Here is a 20,590-nt window from a genome sequence, read left to right as displayed (position 1 = left end):
CCGGGGCTCTATAGGGCTCTCAAGCTGCCTTCATTAGGAGCCACCTGTCACTTCCTCCTGGCCCACGGGCTGCTCAGGGACTCAGGTGGACCCTTTCCAGTGCTTTCTCAGGCTTGGCCCAACAGGGCAGCAGGAATGGCAAGAAGAGAAACACCTCCCCAACATTTCTACAGGTACATCAGTGGCTTTCCCCATCAATGCCTTCCTCCCCCGCCACCCAGGGTGAAAAACAGATGCTCTCACCCCTGCTCTGTCCATGGCTGTTGTTGCCTGGGAGCACCTGGAGTGTAGTCAAACAGGCCTGTGTTGCTGTCATGTGGCATGGAATCACTTCTCTGACTTCTCCACGTCTCACTGTCCTTTTCGGGAGAAGGGGGCAGTTTGTGTTGAGAACTCAGGGTTGCCATCCTATGGTGACTTAGGATCCTAGGGAAGGAACAGGGTGACAGCTTCTCCAAGTGGGGAAGGGGTCCTTCTAACCTTTGGAGCCCTTCCCTGTGTTTCAGGTGATGGCCATGTACCCATTCTTGGCCAGAAGTAACCATGAAGTAAATCTGCAGGCAGGCCAACTGGTGACCGTTGTGGAGAACCAGGACAAGAAAGGGAACCCGGAGTGGACCCTCGTGGAAGTGGATGGACAGCGGGGCTATGTGCCCTCCAATTTCCTGGCCAGGGGACTGAGTCCAGCACCCTGGGGCTGGAGTCTTCCCTCTTAGTGGCCTTCTCAGAGCCTCTTCTCCCCAGGGCAAGGAGAGGTCAGAGGCTGCCACCAGGAGGAAAAGAAAGTGGGAGTGTGAGGGCTTAGGCCGAATAGGGAGTGAAGGGCACTTCTGTCTGGTCTGACCTCTGTACTTTAGGGCATACCTGAGATTGGGTTTCCCTGCCAAAGGTGCCTGTATATGCTGAACTGAGGCCGGAGGGCCCATCCAACAGTTCATATTCCATGGGTGGTGTTGGGATATCTGTTAGCTACCTTGATCTCCCCCTGCTCAGTCATTCAATAACCCTGAGAGCCTTTGGTGGTGGTGGTGGTGGGGTCCTGGGCCCTCAGGGCAATAAAGGGTTCCCAGGACAGTCTTGGCTTGGCCTGCAAGTGGGTGGGGCCAGCTCACAGCTCTAGAATGTGTCTAGGCTAGTTGGAGGCAATGCCTATGAAGAGAAGACTTGCAGGGGTACCACTGGGCAGTTGAGTGTTGCTGTGGTATGGTTTGCACACTGCCACTGCCTCTGCATTAAGGGACAAATGGGCTTGTGAACCCCAGGAAGTACAGGTGATCCCAGGTCCCTGTGGGTGGGGAGGTGAGGTAATGGTTGGTGTTTCTGTTTCTAGAACAAAGAGAGCCAGGGGAACTCCTCATACTTTCAGGAGGCTGTCAAGGGCCTGGAGGCATCAGTGGACAAGGCATCAAGCTGTGGGTATTCTTACATAAGCCATAGTCTGGGTTTCCCATGCAGATAGGCCTGATTACAGGATTGCTGAGAGAGTGTGAAGGACTCTGATGGTGTGCCTTTGGTAGCAGGATGTGTTGGCAGTGGTCTCAGTACAATCCCTGCCATCAGCTGGCAGATAGGACAATGTTGCTAACATGCCCAGGGCCCAGGCAGGCAGACACTACTTAACAACAGACAGACACTGTGGGGAGGCAGACAGATAAACAGTATAGACAGACATTATAGACAAAGAGATACTATGGGCAGACAGTCACCAGGTAGATAAACACTGTGGGCAGGCACTGGACAGATACTGAGGGCTGGTCCTATAGCACAGTGAGGGCAGACATTGAGTCAGAGACTGGGAAGACATTGAGGGCAGCCACAATAGGCAGACAGACACTGCTAATCTTCACATGGCTGCTTGGAACGCAGCTCCAGACCCTGCTCTGGCAGAAAGTCTCTGAACTTGATGAGATCTCGTCATTCCAATCCAGCATCAAGAAAACCAAAACCCTCACAACATTTATGTTTAAGATCTACCCAGTGGGGCAGATGGAGGCCCCTATACTTGGCTCGCAATCTCCAGTGTGACCTGGAGTGTATAACAGGGTACAGTGTGAAATTTAATAAATGACAGCCTGCAGAACTAGTGTGGCAGTCTAGATTTATTTTGAAGAATAGCTCAAGGCAGTTAGAATTGTTAGTGACTTGTGTGGAGAACTTTGAGGAAGTCTGTGTGTGTGTCTTGTCTACAACTTGCCTCCTCTGTGTTGTAAATGCTGGAGTCTGCACAATGCCTGACCAACCTGGTACCTATGAAACATTTCCTGGCCCCAGGTTCAGCTGACGTTACGTACTTTCCTTCCTCTTTCCTGCTCAGATCTCTGATATGAATGGGAAGCCCAGGGGAGCAAATAACAAAGCAGAGCATTTGTGAGTTCTTGCTGCGGCCATGCCCAAGACCAGATCCCACCCCACATTCTGGTGCAGTTGGGCTTGGTGAGGGCGGTGGGGGTTAGTCCTCAGAAATAAGAAAGCTTTCTGGTTCCATCTCATGTCTGTAGGGTTGAACCTCTCTCCCTGGCCCTGAAGGATAAAAATGACCTGGGATCAGTAATGTCCCCAGCTTGTGCCTGCCAGAGCTGGGTATCAGCTCCCCTGTTTCCAATAGTCAGTATTTTGAGATGAAATAAGTCTCCCTTTTCTGTCAGGTCCCAGAATGTGTATTTATTAAGTGTCATTAAAAGAGACCTGAGGATAGCTTGATGCTTGATCAGGAAACGTGGAAAATGTACTTGAAATATAATTTCTCTTATGAAGAAAAGAGAAAAATACAAGCAGTAGGGAATGAAACTCAAAGTTGCTCAAGTGTGAGTACCTAGAGGGCATTTTTCAGGGCCTGTGTCTCCTTGCTTGGTATTAGCCTGAAAACTGAACCAGACTGAGAAGGACCAGTGCCTACCAGTGCTGCATGCTCCTGTAGTGCAGCGAGCCCTTTTGAACTCAGTGGCCCAACTCCATCTTGGACATGAGGACATTATACCACCAAGGATGATGAATCTTGGGTAAATGCTGTGCTATAGCTTGATTGGAGCTAAACTCCTGGGAATAAAGGACTTTCAAGATGCAACATATGGGATTTTGTGTGACTTTGTTTTGTTGGATGCCCAAGATCCACTTGATTAGTGGACTCTCGTTCTCTATCAGAATGACACCCCCTAGTCCCCAAGTTCCCTGGTGAGTGTTGAGTACAACTTTGGGCGTCTCTAAGAGTTAGCTGCTGGTGAGACAGCAGGCAGATGGGGCCTTATCCTCCCAAAGCCTGCAGGTCGGTGAAGGAGACAGACGCAGCAAGTTAATCACGTCTAGTCTGAGTATTAGGAGAGGGGAGAACAGGTGATCCCAGAATACCAGGTGGTGCCAGGGCAGGCTTCCTGAAAGTGGTCCCCAAGTTGAGGTTGGAGGAAGGGTACATGCAGAGGTCAAAGAAAACACCTAAAATGTATGAGTGAGAAGTAAGCATGGCCAGGAGTATTGGGTTTCATTCGCCATGCCTGGGGCATGGCACTAAAGGGTTTGAAACAGAAGCATGGCTTCCCCAGGTTATTTTAGGATTCGTGTTTGATTGGTCAGGAATCTCCCAAGGCATCTTTGAGAGCCTCAAGTAATGGATGCTCAGGACCAGAGGGCATAGGAACAGTCAGTCCTATGGCCGGTGTCCCAGCTACCAGGGGAATGAGAAGAACGTATGCTGGCACTTCCTGTCCCCCTGGAGACATTTCAGAACAAATCCTGGTGTGGTGACCCAGAGCAGCTCTAAACTTAGAAGGTCAGGGGTTCGTGGGAAAATAAGGGCCCGTGGGGTGTATAGGATCAGGGAAAGCCAGAGAGACAGATAGATGCCTGTGTCCACCACAGGCAAGTGCAGGTGCACTCCTCATGTTCCCAGTGTGAAGAGAAGGTCAGTGAGCCCTGGCCTGCCCACTCTCCCCTTGCGGGAGCATCTGACAAGAACTGGAGGAAATAATTGGATTTGCTCTTTGCAGCTCCTTCACTAGCTCCTGTAAAATTTTTATTTTATTTTATGCATAACTTTTTTTGTTATATCATATGTAAAGTGGGTGCAATCCTGTTCCCTCAAGAGTGGGAAAACGCCCCGGCTTGGTGGTTGATGGTTGGTGGTGGGGCCTCCATCAAGCAAGTGGCCGCTGCTGTGCTGTCGGAAGGTGTGAACATGACCACCAGGTGGCACCAGGGCTCCGCAGCACCCAGGGGGAGCCGGCAGGAGCCTTACGAACAGAGATGAGAACAAGGGTGGAGTGCCTCACGGAAGGGAGCCAACCTGCCCTACGTGCAAGCACTATCTGAGGGAGCTGTAGGTTCTTGGGCCTCCCAGGAGGTCGCTTCAGAATGGTACTAGACATTCTCAGTTTTCAGGAGGAGCCAGAAGCCAAGGTTTTTGTTGATTTGCTATGATTTGATGTGATACTTTCTGTAAGTAGTTTGCATGGTCCATGTATCTTCTGCTGTCCATGCGTGGACAATATTGGTGGTTGGGGAGTGAATGTCAGCTCAATTGAGGCCTAAGTCAATTCCCCAGGACAATTGTTCAAAGTGGAAGGGGATCCTGCTCTATAAAATTTATGGGTTCTTATCCCGATTAGATAAAACTTCTTTCTATACATAAGATTTCCTCATTTTAGTGTGCCTAGGCAAAAAGGAACGATGCCATATTATATTATTGTTGCATTTGGGGGTAAAATAACAAGCTATACAGACTTTGTGCTCTGGTTTTAACCTGAGCTCTTGTTCTAAGTAAAACTTTTCTACTAGATGGGGCCGGAGAGATAGCACAGCGGTAAGGCGTTTGCCTTACATGTGGAAGGTCGCTGGTTCAAATCCCGGCATCCCATATGGTCCCCCGAGCCTGCCAGGGGTGATTTCTGAGCATAAAGCCAGGAATAACCCCTGAGCATTGCCAGGTGTGACCCAAAAACCAAAAAAAAAAAAAAAAAAAAAAAAAAACTTTTCTACTAGAATTTCCTACTAAGATCCACAAACAAAAAAAGGGGCGGGAAATAATGGAAACTATCTCTACATATGGAAATAAACACTAAGAATTATAACTATTAAGAAAACGCATCTACAGAAACATACAAAGAAAATATAGATATTCCCTTTAAGTCTTTTGAGAGTGTTCTGAGGATGGGATAAAATCCAGGGTCCATTTTCATCTTGCACCATGATCTGATGGCTTCTGAGAAATCGTTTGCAGCACTCAGGGATCAGGTAGTGTCCTCAAGCTGGGGGTCCTTCCAGAGTCAAATTGATGGTAGCAAGCAAAAGTCCATAGTGAAGGGAGGTGGGACTAAAAAGGACCACATAGAATGAGTCAGTAGGAGCGGTGGCTGCAGCTTCTTGCTGGGATGAAAGACAGGAGGCTAAGAAGGTATCCTTTTGCTTTGGGAGCTGGATGGCAGGTTGCTGGGGCAGTAGAAAGGTCCCAGTTCCTGAGGAGTTAAGAACTAAGGGTAAAGAGGGTTAAATAGGGCCCGAAGAGATAGCACAGCGGTGTTTGCCTTGCAAGCAGCCAATCCAGGACCAAAGGTGGTTGGTTCGAATCCCGGTGTCCCATATGGTCCCCCGTGCCTGCCAGGAGCTATTTCTGAGCAGACAGCCAGGAGTAACCCCTGAGTACTGCCAGGTGTGCCTCCCCCCCCAAAAAAAGAGGGTTAAATAGCGGCCGAGAGAAAGCATGTAGGTAAGGCGTTTGCTTTTCATGCAGAAGGATGGTGGTTCGAATACTGGCATCCCATATGGTCCCCCGAGCCTGCCAGGAGCGATTTCTGAGCTCATAGCCAGGAGTAACCCCTGAGCGCTGTTGGGTGTGACCCAAATTAAAAAAAAATGGGGGGGTTAAATAGGGAGAGATAACAGATTAGGGTTGAGGGGGATGAGAGGATAGAAGAGAATTTGTAAGGTGCTGAACGGGGGCGGGGGGTAGAGAGGAGGTAGGTGGGAGGAGGGATAATATATAACAGGAATTATATACAATACAGATTAGAAAAAACATAATGAAGTCCACCACATACACCTTCACACTCACTTATAGACAGACATTGGAGATCTATTCGTAGGTTGTGTTGGAGGAACGCTTAAAAAATGGGGCCAGCACATCACGGGGGAAAGGATTTCCAATTTCTAGGCATTTCATTAATGGTGGAGGTAAACTTTGCTAAAGAAAGCTTTCAGGGTTAGATTGTTCATGGAGCAATTTAGGATAAACATAATTTTCACTTCTAGAGTACTAAGCAATATGGTAGTGAGCATTATAAAAGGAGTCTACTCCATGTAGTTATTGTCTACCGTGTCTTGTGCATCCAGGTTCCTTTCCTGAAAGAAACTGACAGCATGGGCATTATTATTATTATATAATAGTAATATAGCTTGACTTGAGAAAAAAAGATAATAATAATTTGCAAAAATATACTCAGTGAATGGGGTCCATAACAAAAGTCTATGATGTGCAGTTGCCTATTTTAGTGTTCTCTATGGACATAAACATTTAATCATAATAGCAGACATAATCAAAAGGAAATGGATAAGTTGGAGTATTTGTCAAGACATTGTCATAATAAGCCCTGCATTTGGAGTCTAATATGATTGAGCACCGAAAATGCAAAATTAGGGTGACAAATCCATATCACAAAAACCACTGTTGACAAAGAAATTAAAGTTATTTTATACATAATAAAATTAAGACAATAAAACATACTGATAGTGAGCACTGCAGTGGGGGTCTTTGACTTCCAATCACATTCTGCACCTGTTTTGTGGATAAAAACATTATTAGAGGCCTCTGTAGTGAGAAGTTGGTTGAACACCTGTTCAATATGAACAGCTGTTTCTGTTGTTGCCTGTTTCTTTGTAGTATAAAAGAGAGTAAAGGCTTTTTTGTGTTTCTCCTCTTCCACTTGATTTGTTCCTTTCTCCTCACTATACCCTGGCACCTATGGTGTTTGGAGTATCTACCATTTAGCTCATTGTGTTTCTTCGTGGAGTTATTCTAAATATCATATATAAGTGATATTCTGTATGTATATTTATCCTTCCTCTGGCTCACTTAATTTAACATAATATCTTCTAGTTACATCCATGTGGCAAATTGCATGATTTTATCATTTCTTTTTTTTCTTTTGGTTTTTGGGTCACAACCGGCAGCACTCAGGGGTTCTCCTGGTTCTATGCTCAGAAATCGTTCCTGGCAGGCTCGGGGAACCATATGGGATGCCGGGATTCGAACCACCATCCTTCTGCATGCAAGACAAACTCTCTGGCCCCCCATTTTATCATTTCTTACCACTATGTAATATTCCAGTGTATATATGTACCACATCTTCATGATCCATTCATCTGTTGTTGGATATCTGGGTTGATTCCAAGGTTCCCTATACCTCTATTTTGCTGAGTATTTTCATCATGAATGGATGTTGGATTTTATCAAATGCCTAATTGATAAGATCATGTGGTTTTTGTCTTTTTTTTACTTTTCATTGATATATTTTATTTTTATTAATATCTTTATTTAAACACCCTGATTACAAATATGATTGTATTGGGTTTCAGTCATGTAAAGAACACCCCTCTTTACCAGTGCAACATTCCCATCACCAATGTCCCAAATCTCCCCCCTCCCCAACCCACTCCCACTTGTACTCTAGACAGGCTTTCTACTTCCCTCGTTCATTCACATTGTTATGATAGTTCTCAGTGTAGTTATTTCTCTAACTGCACTCATTACTCTTTGTGGTGAGCTGGATCTTCCGGCCCTTCTCTCTTTGTCTCTGAAAATTATTGCAAAAATATCTTTTATTTTTCATTTTTGTCTTTCTTGATGTGGTGTATGATGTTAATTGATTTGCATATGTTGAACCATCCTTGCATCCCTGGAATGAAACCCACTAGTCATGATGTGTAATCTTTTTTATGTTGTTGGATTCAGTTTGCTAATATTTTTGTTGAGGATTTTTGCATCCATGTTCATTAGTGAAAACGGTCTGTAGTTTTCTTTCTTGGTGGTATCATTGTCAGATTTGGGAATAAGCATGATATTAGCTTTATAAAAGGGATTAAGGAGGATTTCTGTCTTTTCAATGTTTTGGAAGAGTCTGAGGATCAATGGTAGTAATTCTTTTCTGAATGTTTGATAGAATTCACCTGTAAAACCATCTGATCCTGGACTTTTATTCTTGGGGAGCTTCTTAATTACTGTTTCAGTTTCCTTACTTGTGATTGGACTGTTTATGCTTTCTACTTCCTTGGTTTTTTTTTTTTTTGTTTTTTGTTTTTTTTTTTGGATTTTGGGTCACACCTGGCAGCGCTCAGGGGTTACTCCTGGCTCTATGCTCAGAAATCGCCCATGGCAGGCACGGGGGACCATATGGGATGCCAGGATTCGAACCACCATCTTTCTGCATGAAAGCCAAACACCTTACCTCCATGCTATCGCTCCAGTCCCTACTTCTTTGTTCTTAAGTTTTGGAGATGATATTTTTTTCAGGAACCTGTTTATTTTGTCTGGGATCTCTAACTTAACTGAGTACAGTTGTTCATAATAAGTCCTCATGATATATTGTATTTTTTTTCTTTTTCTTATATTTTTGTTTTTGGGCCATATCCAGCAATGCTCAGGGATTTCTCCTGGCTCTTCGGTACCTAGTGAACTACTGAGCAAAGGTATGTTGAGAGTTGTTGGGACTGCCGTACACTAGGGTTTTCCTCACACTTGGGTTACACCTTATTTTACCCAAAATAAAGATCATCCCTGGTTTCTTTGCTTACACAGGGGTCCTCAAACTTTTTAAACAGGGGGCCAGTTCACTGTCCCTAAGACCATTGGAGGGTCTGACTATAGTAAAAACAAAATTCATGAATGAATTCTTATGCACACTGCATATATCTTATTTTGCAATGAAGAAACAAAACAGATACAAATACAATATGTGGCCCGCGGGCCATAGTTTGAGGACCACTGGTACAACTTGGTTTCACCCAAAACAAAGATTGTCTTGTATAAACCTGGGTGGGACAGGCTCAGAATAGCCCATGTTTACTGCCCTACCTGGGGGTGGTCTCTGTACTCAATAAAAACAGTTCTGGCAGGCAGCTTGCTAGAGATATGAGGTAGAAGATGGCCAGACTATATATGTTTCACTCTTATCCTGGTCTGAATTATTTCATGTTCGAGCCTGATTTAGACTCGTTCACCTGGGGTTGAAGATACAGCACTTAGGGTGATTTTTCAGAAAGAGCCACATGGACAGAATAATGTCTCTTGTCAGAGAAACATAGATACCTTACTGCCATGGGCGTGCTGCGTCCACAGGCAAGACCTTAGTGGGGTCCATAAATCCTCACTGGGAATAAGTGGAAACACGAAATGGACAAATATGAAATATGAAAATGAAATAAATGAGACCACACAAAATGCATTGTATGGGGACCCACGCCCATGGGACGAGAGACAAATTTTACTGTTTAGCCAATGACATTTTTTTTTGTTTTTTTGGTTTTTTTTGTTTGTTTGTTTGTTTTTGGGCCACACCCGTTTGACACAGGGATTACTCCTGGCTATGCGCTCAGAAATCGCCCCTGGCTTGGGGGGACCATATGGGACACTGGGGGATCGAACCGCGGTCCGTCCTACCCTAGCGCTTGCAAGGCAGACACCTTACCTTTAGCGCCACCTTCCCGGCCCGCCAATGACATTTTTAAGCACAAACTCTGGTATGCAAGGTGTTTTCAGGGAAAACAAAGAGCAGAGGATCTTCCCAATGAGACCAGGCCCTAGAATCTACATATTAAATAACTACTTCTTGTAGATGAGAAAGAGCCCTGCTAGAGGTAATGTGAAACTTGAGCTGAAGATGTTTTTCGTTTAGCAAAAAGCAGATTTTTCAAGAAACCAGGAGGAGAGAGACAGGTTTTGCGAGAGATGTTTATGTAGTTGCTGGAAAATAGATTTTTTGGGGGGATGGAAATATTTGTTTACTATCATAGAGATAGACCCAGAAAAAACAAGCTGCTGGCGCCAGGTTATACTTGAAGTAAGAGTCACAAATAAACTAGCCAGCAGGGAGCTTTTGGCGGGCTTTGGTACCGAAATTCCTTTGTGAGTGTAGAAAAGCTAAGGCCGAATTTCTGTAGAAGAAAAGGAGACAAAAATCAAATAAAAGAAAAAAAGAGAAAATGTAATGTCACACCCGTGTCAGAATTATAGCCAGCAATCCACGCAAAGGATCAATGATTGACTTCTCTAAACGGGCCTTCTGGCAGATAATTCTTGGAAGGAAAATTAGGCACTGCACCAGGAAAGCCAAAAGCCATATCTAGTGCATGTTTCCTAAATAAATGGAGACAATACCTTTGCTGGTAGTGACATCTCACAAATTAAAAGAGTACCATGGAAGCTGTGCTTAACCTGCATGTCACACCCCTAACACTTGAAGGAACCATCAAACCTAAGGGATCTGTTGTTGGCTTCAAAGTAAAAACAGGTAGAAGGGAAATGAAAGGGGCAAGTTCTCTTTTCATTTTTCATATAGCTTTTGGGTAGCAGCCAGTGGTGCTGAGACAATGGTAATATGTGGATCTGAGCTCAGGATTGACTCAAGCACCCATAAAGGTCTCTCCAGCAGCTGTAAAGAATGATTGTCAAATGTGAGGAGTTACAAAGAGTGCCCTGCACTGAAGGACAAAGAGGAATTGAACTAACCAGCTGTTTCAAATTACATTATTCCATGTAACACCTAGTAAACAGAGAATACAGATACGATCATTAAAATTAAGCAGCAATAAAATCATGAGAACTTAAAAAGTGCTTGCTGGAGCCCGAGCTATAGCACAGCAGGTAGGGTGTTCGCCTTGCAAGCAGCTGACACGAGTTTAATCCCCAGCACCCCATATGGTCTCCCAAGCCTGCCAGGAGTTATTTCTGAACACAGAGCCAGAAATAACCCCTGTGTGCCACTGGGTGTGGCCCCTCCAAAAGTTCCTGTTGTGAAGGCAAGCTGGGCAGAGGGTGGTAGCATTGGGTGGATTTTGGGAACACTGGTAGAAGGAGGTTGGCACTGGTGGTGGTTTTGGTCCTGAAATATTGTGTTTATAAAATCCAACTATAAATAACTTTTTTTTTAAATAACAATGTGCCAGTGCCTACCCAGGGATGCCGAATGTAGTAAACTGAGAAGTCGCATAAAGAGAGAAGAGAGAGAGAAAGAGAAAGAGAAAGAGAGATCACAAGGGAGAGAGCTGGGAGGGGGAGGCCTATAGTCCTGGGCCAAACAGCTATATTTCATGCAGAAAGAGAGAAAGTGGGGCAAGTTGCATCTGGCTGATGTTGCTTATTCTGTGTATTAGACCCAGACTGGCCAGGGCCTGGGCCTCCTGCACCCAGCATACAGGCTCTCTTCCTTGGCCCCCCTCTACCTGCCAGGCTTCTATTATACCGGCAGTTGACTGTTTCAAGGGGCTGTGTCCCAGTCAAGCTGCCATTACAGGGGGCATCATCACCTATTAAAGATGTATTAACTGTAAACTCCTTTAAATACACTCACAACAATAAATACATTTAAAAAATAAATAAATAAACAATAAATTAAAAAAAACATTAATTTTGGGCAATAGGAAGCAGAGAGAGCACTTGCCTGCCTGGTACACAACAGACCCGAGTTCCATTCCCAGCACACCATGGAGTCACCTGATGCCCACCAAGAGTGATTCATAAGTACAGAATCAGGAGTCAGTCCTAACTGGCAAAACATAAGGATAAACAAACATTTCTTATAATTTTTTGAATAAGGCACTAAGTGATCTAGATCTACTTTAAGTTTTAACAGTGTAAAATCTATGTGTAAAACATATATTTTTACAAGGTTTCTTAGGAATGTCGACAAATATAGAAAACAGTAAAGTGCAATGTGACAGGGTGAAGGAACTGAACATTTAAGTGTTCTCTCTACTGGTCACCTAAACTGTTCTTGACACATTGTACAGCAATGATAACAACCTAAATCCACAGAGAAAAGCTTAACAAGCAAGGTCCCTCCTGAATCTTGCTCTCAGCCAACTACAGAAGAATATGACTTGGATACCTGCTGCCTGCAACAGTTGTGTTTGCATCCCCTGGAAGGGAACATGGACCAGAGGCCATCTAGAACACAAGGTGCTCAGCAGATTGTTATGTGTCTGCATGAAACAGTGCTGATATGACAAGCAAAATGATGATTTCTTAATTCCCGGGAGTCACCTGCTCTGTCTTTGGCTGGCCTCCAGGACATTTCATAAAAGAAGGGAATGTCCCAGTAAAAGAATGATCAATTCTTGGGCTAGAGAGATAGAACAGTGGTAGGGCATTTGCCTTGCATGCAGCCAACCCAGGAGGGACCTGGTTTGATTCCTGGCATCCTATATGGTCCCCAGCCTGCCAGCGGCAATTTCTGAGTGCAGAGCCAACAGTAAACCCTGAACACTGCTGGGTGTGGCCCAAAATCAATCAATCAATAAAGTTTAAAGAAAAAAATGATCAATTCTGGCTCTATTGATAAAAAAATTGATACCAAACTTAGTGACACTCTTGCTAGGACAATCACAAACTCTTATTATCAGTTAATGGAAAGTGATACACTTCAACCCCTAAGGAAAATAGAAAGACAAAGACATGTGGAGATGAGCCAATGATTCTGCTTCTTGGAATCTACCTGTGCAGACCCTGTCAGCAGGCAAAGGTCAACTTCCTCTTCCCAGTGTGTTTGGGGACCCCAGCTCATGACTGATAAAGAACAGGTCCCTGGCTGATGAGCAGAGACAGGGTCTCTTACAATTGTGCCTTTATAGGACCAAAAGAGGAACCTGGATATCTGAAGGGTAACAGAACATGGGGGTTGATTAAGGCCCTGAGGAGATGTTGCTCAGTATGAACAATGGGTCTGAGAGTGCTCTGGAGCAAGGCAATATTGATAGGTATTATAACCAGAGATCTCTGTGAAAAAGGAGGGGCAGCCCAAGGTCAAACCCAAGTAAGAATCATGAGAGGATGGCGCTCCTCTGCTCCTCTTTGTGCTGTCCTTCCCCATTTCTGAAGCTTTCAACCTCAAAGAGAATTCCTGTAACAATCGCTCTACAGGGTTCCCTGGAACAAATAGCTCTACAGGGGTTCTGCCTGCGATGCAGTTTGGGAACAGCATTTAACACTACCCACACTGGGGTGTCAAAAGTTTCCTTGCAAAAGCCTTTTGTTGTTGTTGTTGGGGGTAAACCCGGTGATGCCCATGGAATACTCCTGGCTATGCCCTCAGAAATCGCTCCTGGCTAGGGAGACCATATGGGACTCCGAGGATCCAGCCGAGGTCTGTCCTGGATCAGCTGTGTGCAAGGCAAACACCCTGTGCTGCGCTATCGCTCCGGCCCCTCCTTACAAAAGTCTTATGCACTTCCCATGACAGTTAGGCTATAGAACCGACCGTGGCGGCCAAGAACGGAGGAGGGAATGGAAAATCCAATCCTCCAAGCATAAGCAATTTGGATGCAACTGGAGGACGTGAGGTCAATGGAAGTTAGTCACAGAACAGCAGACATCAGGTAATCTATCACCTATCTGTTGTACTTGCAATAATAGAACAAGGGGGTGCAAGGAATAGAAGGGGGACTGGGGACCGGAGTGACAGGAGAACAGGGAGGGCACTGGCCTTGCAAGTGGGCAACTTGGGTTCAGACCCGGCCTGGAGGGGGCGGGCCCTCGCCGCCGCGGGGCCGGAAGTCCGCCCCGGACGGCCAATCCCCTCCGGCAGCCGGGGCACGTGACTTCCGGTGGCGCTCCCACTTCCGCCGAGGGCGCCATGGCGGCCTCCCACGCCGGGCCGGTGGAGCTGGGCTTCGCCGAGGCGGCGCCGGCGTGGCGGCTGCGCAGCGAGCAGTTCCCCAGCAAGGTGGGCGGGCGGCCGGCGTGGCTGGGCCAGAGCGGGCTGCCGGGCCCCGCGGCGCTGTCCTGCCCGGCGTGCGGCCGGCCGCTGGCCTTCGTGCTGCAGCTGTACGCCCCGCTGCCGGGCCGCGCCGACGCCTTCCACCGCGGCCTGTTCCTCTTCTGCTGCCGCGCGCCGCCCTGCTGCGCCGGCCTGCGAGGTGAGGCGAGGCTCGGGAGGGCGCGTCGAGTGTAGGCCCGACGGGCTTGGCGCTTGCACTCGAGGAGCCCGGGAGTGTGAACTCCTGGCTCTTGCTGCGGGGACCCTATGGGACGCCCGGATGGCAACCGCCGTCCCTCTGCATGCAAGCGAAAGGCCTTGCCTCCCGCCCCCTCTCTCTGCACGTCTCTCCACTCCTAGAAAGCAAAGGCTGCTGTTGCCTACCAGCCCTTTGGACGGGCTGGGGCTGGGTCCTCTTGCAGCGTCTTTCCAGCCCTCTGGAACGCGAGACGCACACACAGGAAAGCCACCCGTTCTTAGGAGAACGCGAGAATCGTCATCTGTCATCTCGTTTGATTTCAGGCTTTTAAACGTTTCCCACGTATCTCAGTGTTTAGGAATCAGCTGCCCAGGAAGAATGACTTTTTCTCCTTCGAGCCGCCCCCGGAGGACCCGCCGCCCGACACAGGACCCGCCGTCGTGTGCCTCCAGCTCCAATCGGGGGCTCATCTCTGCAGAGTCTGCGGCTGCCTGGCCCCCAAAACTTGCTCCAGATGTCACGGGGCACATTACTGCAGTAAAGAACATCAGACTCTGGACTGGAAGTTGGGACATAAGCAGGTCTGTACGCAGTCAGGTGAGTCTTGTGTCGGTTTGGGGGCACCCGACTTGTCCAGTCTCTTGTACTGGGGAAGCCCGCGCCGTATCTTGCCTTTTACACGCACTTAGCATTCTCTTGGGGGCTCTAGTCTAATCTTTTTAAGTGTAAACTCAGAGTTTTTGCCCACTCAGACCTTATAGTATTTTGGGGCAAAAGTTAAAAAAAATTTATTTTATGGCAACGTGAACACTTGATATTAAAGAGGCGTGAGGGGCCTACCAGTAGCAGTAGGTTATGGGGACCTCTTGAATTCAGCACCACGGGTAGTTCTGCAAACACAGAGCCGGGAGTAGCCACTGAGAATCTCCAGTGTGACTCCCCCCAAAAGAAAACAGTTTGTGAACTCTGGCAGTTTTGCCTACCCCAGCATGGCTTCATATGAATTTCTAATTTCTGGATTGTAGCTTAAAATGGTGGAACAATAGAGAAACACTTCCTGTGATACTTTACTAGAAATAGAAAATCATTAGACTATCTCGAAAGCTAAATAAACATTAGTAATGATACTAGTTACCTTTTGTGTTCCAGATAATTTCAGCAGTACAATTCCAGACCACAACTTCCTTTTTCCAGAATTTGAAATTGTAATAGAAACAGAAGATGAGATTACTCCCATTGGTGTGGAAAAAGAGGACTCGGAGATCATAGGGAGCATGGGTAAGATGCAAGTTTCAGAACTTGATTTGAGAGTTGAATAATGATAATGCCTGCAACAAGGGGGTCTTTTGGTCAAGAGGAGAAGTTTTGGGGCCGGAGAGATAGCATGGAGGTAAAGCGTTTGCCTTGCATATAGAAGGACAGTGGTTTGAATCCTGGCAGCCCATATGGTCCCCTGAGCCTGCGGAGGGAGGGGGGTGATTTATGAGCCTAGAGCCAGGAGTAGCCCTGAGCGCTGCCGGGTGTGACCCAAAAACCAAAAAAATAAAAAAGAGGAGAGGTTCTGATAGGAAAAGATTCTCAGCCTTTTCAAGTGCAATCTTAATAAAAATAATCTTTACCTGTTTTGACCAAGAAAGAATGCCTGCTGTACTACTACTCCAGCCCTCAATGTTAGATTGGAATGTCAACTTCCCAGTTTGTGTTCAGTCAGGATATCACAACTGTACTTTGATACATTTTATAAAGACTGAATGAAGTTCTGTTGCCTTGTGGAGGAGAGTGTAGAGAAGAAACTAGTTGATAAGTGCACAATGAATGCAGTGGGATGGAGCCAAGTGTATTGCATGGGGAAAAAATGGGTAAGATACAAAGAGACATAAAGAACAAAAGTCTTAAAGACTACTATTGGCTGTCCTTGCATGTAGTAACTAAAGCAGTCCAGTGCCCAAGACTTGGGTTTGATTCCATTACTTTCAAGCTTATTAGGAGACTAGATGATAAATGATGCTTCATAAATTAGCCAGAAATTTGGAAGGTTTTAAAGATATAAGCACCTGGCCTTTACTATCTGATTTGTGATTACTAATGGAACTTCACATGTGAATTTTTGTTTTCTCTCTTTGGGGGGGGGGGCAGACCCGTTCGATGCTCAGGGGTTACTCCTGGCTAAGCGCTCAGAAATTGCCCCTGGCTTGGGGGGACCATATGGGATGCCGGGGATCAAACCACAGTCCTTCCTTGGCCAGCGCCGCCTCTCTGGCCCCTTCTTTTTTTTTCCACATGTGAATTTTCAAGTCATGGGTATTGTTGCTCTTGTAATTCTTGTTCTTTTGATTTGCAGCTGAAGCATCTGAAGAAGAATTAGAATCAATGGCAAAGCATGAATCCAGGGAAGATAAGATTTTCCAGAAGTTTAAGAATAAGATAGCCCTTGAGCCTGAACAGGTGAAAAAGAACTTACTTTTTTTTTCTGTTGTTTTTCGAGCCATGTTCTCGGGGAGTAATTTCTGCGAAGCAATTTTTTGTAATAAAGTCTTCTTCAAGAGTTCTTTACTCAGTCCATTTGGATACATTATTTATTTATTTATTTTGGTTTTGGTTCACACTCTGCTGCGCTCAGGAGTTAGTTACTCTTGGCTCTGAGCTCTGAAGTCGCTACTGGCAGGCTCTGGGGATTATATAATGCTGGGATTCGAACCAGGATCCATCCTGTGTTGGCCACATGTAAGGCAAATGCCTTACCGCTGTACTATCACTCTGGCTCCTGGAAAGATATTTTTATAATGCTAGTTCTTTTAACAAAACTAAAAAATATGCTGTTGATCAGAGAGAATTAATTTAATAAAATATCGAGAATAGGAGAGGAGCTAGACGTTTTATAATGGGATTGAGGTACTAATGGCAAAAGGAAAGATTTTTTTGCCCATTTTTTCTAACAGGCCTTTAGAAAAATTGATGTAGCATGTTAATAGAGATGCTGGGTTTTGTGAAATAAACTTTTGAATGACCCAGGTCTGAGTGCTTTAGTTATTACATTCTTTTTTTTTTGGGGGGGGGGGGAGTGTCACACCCAGCAGCGCTCAGGGGTTACTCCTGGCTTTATGCTCAGAAATCCCTCCTGGCAGGCTCGGGGGATCATATGGGATGCCGGGATTTGATCTACCGTCCTTCTGCATGCAAGGCAAACACCCTACCTCCATGCTATGTCTCCAGCCCCTACTTATTACATTCTGATATAATCATATCTCCAGTGATAATAAGAGGGTGTGGGGCTAGAGCGATAGCACAGTGGTAGGGTATTTGCCTTGCATGCTGCTGAACCAGGACGGACCCAGGTTTGATCCCCAGCCTCCCATATGGTCCCCCAGCCTTCCAGGAGTGATTTCTGGAGTAACCCCTGAAAGCCTCCGGGTGTGGCCCTCCCCCCCCCAAAATAGAGAAGGGGCCAGTGCAATAGCATAGCGGTAGGGTGTTTGCCTTTCATGCGGCTGACCCAGGACGGACCACAGTTTGATCCCCCTGGTAGGATCCCCGAGCCAGGAGTGATTTCTGAGCGCATAGCCAGGAATAACCAGAGTGATGTCTAGGGCCTAAATATAGCAAGAAAAAAACTTTTCCTAATGCTGAAAAGATAGCTGTTAGAAATTAAGAGTCCTTCCAATAAATCTAAGAAAGCTTCTCAGTAGTTAGGTAACAGCCTGGTAATAAAATTTATTAATAGGACCCTTGCATTTGGAATTCATAAAATAAAAAAACTTTTTTTTTTTTTTTTTTTGGTTTTTGGGCCACACCCAGCAGTGCTCAGGGGTTACTCCTGGCTGTCTGCTCAGAAATAGCTCCTGGCAGGCAGGGGAGACCATATGGGACACCGGGATTCGAACCAACCTCATTTGGTCCTGGATTGGCTGCTTACAAGGCAAACGCTGCCGTGCTTTCTCTCCGGGCCCAAAATAAAAAAAAAAAAAAATTAACTTTATTATTATTGATTGGTTGTTGGGCCACACACAGCAGTGCTCAAGGGGTTACTCCTGGCTCTGCACTCTGAAATCACCCCTGGCAGGCTGGGGACCATATAGGATTGCCAGGAATTGAACCTGGTCCCTCCTGGGTCGGCCACATGCAAGGCAAATGCCCTACCACTATGCTATCTCTCTGGCCCCTTGTTTTTTAAATGACATCAGGCCAGAGAACTAGAACTTGGGTAGTTAATTCATCTGCCTTACACGCAGTTCACCAAGGTTTGATCCCTGGCATTCCATATGGTGTCTTAAGGAGCCTGCCAGAAAACCAAACAAAAAATAATCTCAATCCCTGCGGCCACTGGGGCTACCAAGTACAGCGCTGCGGATTGAATGCAGGACAAATTATGCACTCTAACCCACAACCTCTCAAACCCCTAATGTTTTTCTAAAATGAGATTATATACAAAAATATGGAGATAAACAATCTTTGGACTGCAGCTTTCCATCCAGAACTTAATAATGAGAAGACAATTATTGTCCGACCCTTCACATTGTATTCAGAGGATTCAGATTCTAGTCGTATTAACACCTAAGGAATTCAATATAAGGTGGTACTTGGTATGAAGGGGGACTATAAGTTTCAGATTATTTCATACATGAACTACCACTGGATGTTTTTCAGTTAGCTGTTGATGGTCTGAACATGACCCTGCTTGATGTTAGGGGACAAAGAGGATAAGTTGGGGCATACCTGGCACTGCTGGGGTGGGTGGGAACCATATATGGATTAAGTTGTGGTCAGGTACATATAAGACATGAATCTTAATCCCTGTAATCTCTGGCCCTCTGAATTGATTTTAGATTCTCAGGTATGGCAGAGGAATCACCCCCATCTGGATTTCTGGTGAAAATATCCCTCAAGAAAAGGATATTCCTGATTGCCCCTGTGGTGCAAAGAGAATATTTGAATTTCAGGTATGAGGTTAAAGAATTATTTTAGTTTGATTACCTGGTTTTATTTATAAACATTAAGAATATCGATATGGGGACTGACAGGTGTGGCCCAAAACCAAACAATTTCACCCAATCAGCCCTTCAGAGGAAGAAATTCTTTGGGGGGGGGGGGACGACGACAAGGGGACACAACATCAGTGTTCAGAGGTTACTCCAGGGTCTGCACTGACAGGCTTGGGGAGCCATATGGGATACCAAGGAAAAAAACCTGGGTCAGCCACCTACAAGGTAAATGCCCTACCTGCTGTGTTACTGCTCCGGCCCCCTAGAGGGACAGATGCTGCAGTTATAAAGAAACAGCACTAACTTAGATTCTCTCCTCAGGTCATGCCTCAGCTGCTCAACTACCTGAAGGCTGACAGACTGGGCAAAAGTGTTGACTGGGGAGTTCTGGCAGTCTTCACCTGTGCTGAAAGCTGCAGACTGGGCACTGGATACACAGAGGAGTTTGTTTGGAAGCAAGAGATCACAGATAACACCTTAGAGACACTGTCAAATACTGATCAGCCTCAGACAATTGAGGTGTAGAATTCTGTCTTGAAGTGGTATCAGAGTACAGATAGAGGGATGTTTTTAAGTGTCATACTCTTCATCTGGACAAATTGTACTGGAAAGAAATACATATTTCTCTTAAGTGTTTGTACATTATATTACTATTATAGACCAGGTGGGGAGTCTTCTTTTTTTCCCCTTGCTGGGGACCATTGCATATGTATAATGTCATTCTTGAGTCATGTAATGGCACAGATGGACCACACATGGGCCACAGACAGCTAATACTCTCCACAGTCCTGCCCTCAAGATTGTGGGCCTCACACAGTCTGCTGGTTTGGACAATCCCAGCCCTGTTCATACCATAAATATAAGTATCTAAATATCTAAATATAAGTATAAATATAAGTATAAATCATAAATATAAGTATCTAAACTGACAAACCTTCCATTGTTTGATAGCATTTATAATTTGGTAAGATCAGTGTACATGTACAGAAATAAAAATGGAAAGATAGGTATAGATAGTTATCTGTTAATGTGGGACTCAATGGAATTATTTTAATCTTAGTATACAGGCCATATGCAGTGCCAGGGCTTGTATCACGGTTGGCTGCATGCAAGGCAAGTGCCTTAACAGTTACATTTATTCCATAAACACGTAAGGATAGGGGCTGGGGAGATAGCATGGAGATTAAGATTGTATGCAGAAGGACAGTGGTTCGAATCCCGGCATCCCATATGGTCCCCTGAGCCTGCCAGGACTGATTTTAGAGCCAGGAGTAACCCCTGAGCGCTGCTGGGTGTGACCCAAAACCAAAAATAAAAAACACATAAGGATATAAATATTGAGATGCCCAGTAATATAAATTTGTAGCACTGAATTTTCTTTTTTTGTTTTGTTTTGTTTTGTTTTTGGGTCACACCTGGCGGTGCTCTGGTGTTCTCTCCCTACCCCCTAATTTTGCAGT

The 20,590-nt window shown here is 45.5% G+C and overlaps 2 protein-coding genes across 2 annotated transcripts in view; both read left to right on the top strand.

Annotated features, from left to right (window-relative positions):
• The window catches only part of ARHGEF37 (Rho guanine nucleotide exchange factor 37), a 56,010-nt gene extending 55,206 nt beyond the window's left edge, over positions 1–804 (top strand). Inside the window, exon 13 of the mRNA XM_049785174.1 lies at positions 507–804. Within this exon, the coding sequence (XP_049641131.1) occupies positions 507–716 (210 nt within the window). The 3' untranslated portion in view covers positions 717–804. The remainder of the gene's footprint in view (positions 1–506) is intronic.
• Positions 805–13,829: 13,025 nt separating this feature from the next.
• On the top strand, positions 13,830–19,984 carry PDCD2 (programmed cell death 2). The gene is made up of 6 exons (XM_049785203.1): positions 13,830–14,112; positions 14,503–14,748; positions 15,301–15,429; positions 16,493–16,596; positions 18,975–19,088; positions 19,452–19,984. Exons 1-6 carry the CDS (start codon positions 13,830–13,832, stop codon positions 19,653–19,655), a joined length of 1,080 nt encoding a protein of 359 aa, XP_049641160.1. The 3' UTR covers positions 19,656–19,984.
• Positions 19,985–20,590: the final 606 nt, after the last annotated feature.

This window comes from Suncus etruscus, chromosome 12 (assembly GCF_024139225.1).
Source record: "Suncus etruscus isolate mSunEtr1 chromosome 12, mSunEtr1.pri.cur, whole genome shotgun sequence".
NCBI classification, from domain to species: domain Eukaryota; kingdom Metazoa; phylum Chordata; class Mammalia; order Eulipotyphla; family Soricidae; genus Suncus; species Suncus etruscus.
Note: the sequence above shows the minus strand (reverse complement) of the source record. Positions and strands in the feature narration are given on the sequence as shown.